The 4,101-nt window shown below is 50.6% G+C and overlaps 1 protein-coding gene across 1 annotated transcript in view; it reads left to right on the forward strand.

The window, feature by feature from the left end:
• Positions 1–3,953, forward strand: part of LOC101852184 — a gene marked incomplete at its 3' end in the record, with an annotated part of 59,940 nt that extends 55,987 nt beyond the window's left edge. The window contains 3 exon segments of the mRNA XM_013083699.1: positions 101–156; positions 1,896–2,081; positions 3,376–3,953. Of these exon segments, the coding sequence (XP_012939153.1) occupies positions 101–156; positions 1,896–2,081; positions 3,376–3,953 (820 nt within the window).
• Positions 3,954–4,101: the final 148 nt, after the last annotated feature.

The following is a 4,101-nucleotide window of genomic DNA, read 5'->3' on the forward strand; positions in this document are numbered from 1 at the left end:
TTGTGTGTGTGTGTGTGTGTGTGTGTGTGTGTGTGTGTATGTGTGTGTGTGTGTCTGTCTGTCTGTCTTGGTCACATTTGCACGGGCGAGGACAGGGGGTTGGTGTCACAGGAGCCTTTTCTCAACGCTATGGTGGAGACTTACCAGTTTGCCAATGTACGTTTGTGTGTGTGTTAGTTTTACATGATGGGAATGTCAGTTTTCCTACGTACGCCCGTGTCTTGGTTGAACGCACCTTAAGAAAGATTAAGTTCTTATGCTCAGTAGAATTGTAAATGTGCTGATTTATCAATGTCATGCCCATACTGTGCCGGAACAACTTAGGGGGAACGGCAGCTTTTTCTTTCCTCATCCTTACTGTCGTCATTTTTTTTCTCTACTTCTTTCGTATGTTTGTCTCACTCTTGTGACCCGCTATTTCCGGGTTGCCTTGATAGTCGAAGCAGACTTTGTGCTGTTGAGGCTAGAGAGGTGAGCAGAGTGAGCCTGATTCCCTGTTTGGACTTCTCTGTTGACATCCACCCCTTGGTGCTCATGTGACCTTATGCAGTTGCGAGCGCCGTAAAAACTCTACAAATACAAGGTACACGTGTCTGTTTGTCCCTCAAGTCTACGGCGACTCCGAAACGTTATATATGTATTATGTGTCTGTCTGTCCCCTCTACAAGGTACATATGTCTGTCTGTTTATCCCCACAGGTATACGGCAACTCAGAGACGCTACATGTGTTTGTGTATGTCACATGTGTCTGTGTTCCCCTCACACAAGGTACGAGTAGATCTATCTATTGTCCCATAGATCTACGACGACTCGGAGATGTTACATGTAGGTCTATCTGTGTTCCCCTCACTCAGGTACATGGCATTGTGTCTGTTTGTCCCTCAGATCTACGGCGACTTAGGGACGTTACATTTAGATCTATCAGTGTTCCCCTCCCTTCCTGTCTCTGTTCGTCCCTCAGGTCTACGGCGAATCGGAGACATTACAATAGTTACTTGTAGATCTATCTGATTCTGCTGGTCCCCTCACACAATGCACATGTGTCTGTCTGTTTGTTCCCTCACGCAAGGTACATGTGTCTGTCTGTTTGTCCCCTCAGGTCTGCGGCGACTCAGAGACGTTACAATAGTTACATGTCGAACTATCTGATTCTGTTATCTCCACAGGTGTACGGCGACTCAGAGACGTTGCAATAGTTACATGTCGAACTATCTGATTCTGTTATCTCCACAGGTGTACGGCGACTCAGAGACGTTGCAATAGTTACATGTCGAACTATCTGATTCTGTTATCTCCACAGGTGTACGGCGACTCAGAGACGTTGCAATAGTTACATGTCGAACTATCTGATTCTGTTATCTCCACAGGTGTACGGCGACTCAGAGACGTTGCAATAGTTACATGTCGAACTATCTGATTCTGTTATCTCCACAGGTGTACGGCGACTCAGAGACGTTATATCATCTGTCTGTTTGTTCCACAGGTGTACAGCGACTCAGAGACGTTATATCATGTGTCTGTCTGTTTGTTCCACAGGTGTACAGCGACTCAGAGACGTTATATCATGTGTCTGTTTGTTCCACAGGTGTACAGCGACTCAGAGACGTTATATCATCTGTCTGTTTGTTCCACAGGTGTACAGCGACTCAGAGACGTTATATCATGTGTCTGTCTGTTTGTTCCACAGGTGTACAGCGACTCAGAGACGTTATATCATGTGTCTGTCTGTTTGTTCCACAGGTGTACAGCGACTCAGAGACGTTATATCATGTGTCTGTTTGTTCCACAGGTGTACAGCGACTCAGAGACGTTATATCATGTGTCTGTCTGTTTGTTCCACAGGTGTACAGCGACTCAGAGACGTTATATCATGTGTCTGTCTGTTTGTCCCTAAGGTGTACGGCGACTCGGAGACGCTCCGCTTCCACTTCCCTGACGTCAACATGAACCTGTCCAAGTTGTTCTCTGTCCTGGAGGACGGCAAAAGTTTCTGGGGTGTGGAAGAGTACTCTGTGCAGCTCACGGGGCTGGCACACGTGCTCTACAAACTGTCCATCAGCCCACAGCTTCACACAGACCAGGTGAGTGGGTGGTTGGTGGGTGCTCTGGTGTGGTTTGCTTCTTCTTTCCTATCAAAGATCTATCGTCCTTATCTCCCTTCCTTCTTTTTTATGTTTGTTACTCTCTTGTAACACCTCTAATCTTCTGGTGCTCATATGATCTTATGCAGTTGCGAGCGCCGTAAAACCTCAGCTAAAACAAAACAAAAGACCAGGTGACCAACTGGAAACCCCAGACCTTTTGGGTTTTTGGGGTTTTTTGGGTTGTTGTTTTTGAACCCCTTGCCCATTTCTATGAGATTGACGCCATCTGATTAGTAGAAAAATGTGCGTATGATAGTGTCCAATAGTGTATTACGGGCATACTTAGTAGTAAGACAAGTAACTTTTACAGACAGAGATTCAAGGATTATAGATGTAAGTCATTGATCTGAGAGCGATGATGATTTTAGAAATAATGGTGGTGATGAGTGATGATGTGGGATTGCGTTGAAGTAATGTTAGCGTTAGTCCTTTCTTCCTCTTCTCCAATGAGTCACGAGGGACGTGGGCACCCTCTATCCCGTTCCCAACTTGAACCATCCTTAATGTCACCGTGAAGTTCCGGGAAACCCCAGAGTCATAAAGTTATATCTACTCAGTACCTAGTTGCTACCCTACAATCATAAAGTTGAGGTCTCTGGTGGCCTAGAGGTTAAGGTGTTGGCCTCTCATTCAAAGGTCCCGGGTTCGAATCCGGGTAGCGACCAAAAAATGTTTTTCTCTAAAATTGTCTCCTTTCACTTCCTTTCCTGCTCTCTAGCAATGTTCTGTTGTCTGCTTTCATTTCCACTTTCTGCCCCCATCCCCTCACCTCCTTTGCCCCCTCCTCTGGGCTCCTGACTCTTTCTGCAGCCTTTCTACTGCTACTCCTTGGCTCCTCCTTACTGCTGTCTTTCTGCCACACCCCTGATCTTCTGTTAGGAAAGATCTACACCTAGCCTTCTCGGACAAGGGCGAAAAATCTCGGAGGGCCCGTGTGCAAGTTGCGCACGTTTAAGATCCCTTGGTGGTCTAAAATCGATAAGAGTAGGCTTCGGCCGCCACCGGGGCAAAATTCAAAATTTCCTACCTACTGAAAATATTAGGTGTGTCCCGCGCGCTCATATGACCTATGCAGTTGCGAGCGCCGTAAAACACTTTACAAAAACAAAAAAACAAAAAATCATAAAGTTCTATCTACTCAGTGCCTAGATCTAGTACAAACAAGACTAGTCCACAAACAGAACCTCGGTCTCTCCCCCCCCCCCCAACCTCCCCCCACCCTCACCCCCAGGAGCACGGCGAGACAGCCGACGACGACAACAAAGACGACAACAACGAGGAGAACGATAACGGTGGCGTGAGCCCCTCCCAGCCGGCGGCCGACCCCGACGAACTGACGCCCGTGCTGAGAGAGATCGACCAGCGTGTGTCCCCCGTCCCCAGCCCCGAGCTCTCAAGCACCAAAGAGGAGACGCACATTCCGCCCATCATCATAGTCCCGCCGACTTTACCGGGTCGTGGAGGGAGGGGGCGGGGGGCTCCGGGGGCTCGAGGGGCTGCCAGGGGCTACGGGCCGAGGGGTCCGAGAGGTGGTCGTGGGACCCGGGGTCCCACCCCAGGCCAATCCCTGCGTCAGTCCACGGGTGAATCCCCGGGTCAGTCCATGGATCAGCAGCCCCCAGGGCCGGGATTCGAGCCTCCGGGTCAGACCCCAGCCAGAGACTCAGTCCCCCCTCACCCTTCAACCCCCAGCGCCCCCACAAACAGACCCCCTCCGCCCCCACCCGGGGCAAGATGGCCAGGAAACCGCGCCCCTCCCCCCTTCAGAGGCCCCCCTCCCCCGGGTAGCAGACACCCCCCTCCCCCGGGGAGCAGACACCCCCCTCCCCCGGGTAGGAGGGGGCCACCGCAAAGATTCGGCCCGGGTCGCCCAGGCAATGCTGGCCCTTGTCCGGGGGGCGAACCCCTGTCGGTGGAGACTCTCCGCGGTGCTGAGAGGGGGGCCAACCTTCCTCGG

This window comes from Aplysia californica, unplaced genomic scaffold (assembly GCF_000002075.1).
Source record: "Aplysia californica isolate F4 #8 unplaced genomic scaffold, AplCal3.0 scaffold00250, whole genome shotgun sequence".
Classification (NCBI taxonomy): Eukaryota; Metazoa; Mollusca; class Gastropoda; order Aplysiida; family Aplysiidae; genus Aplysia; species Aplysia californica.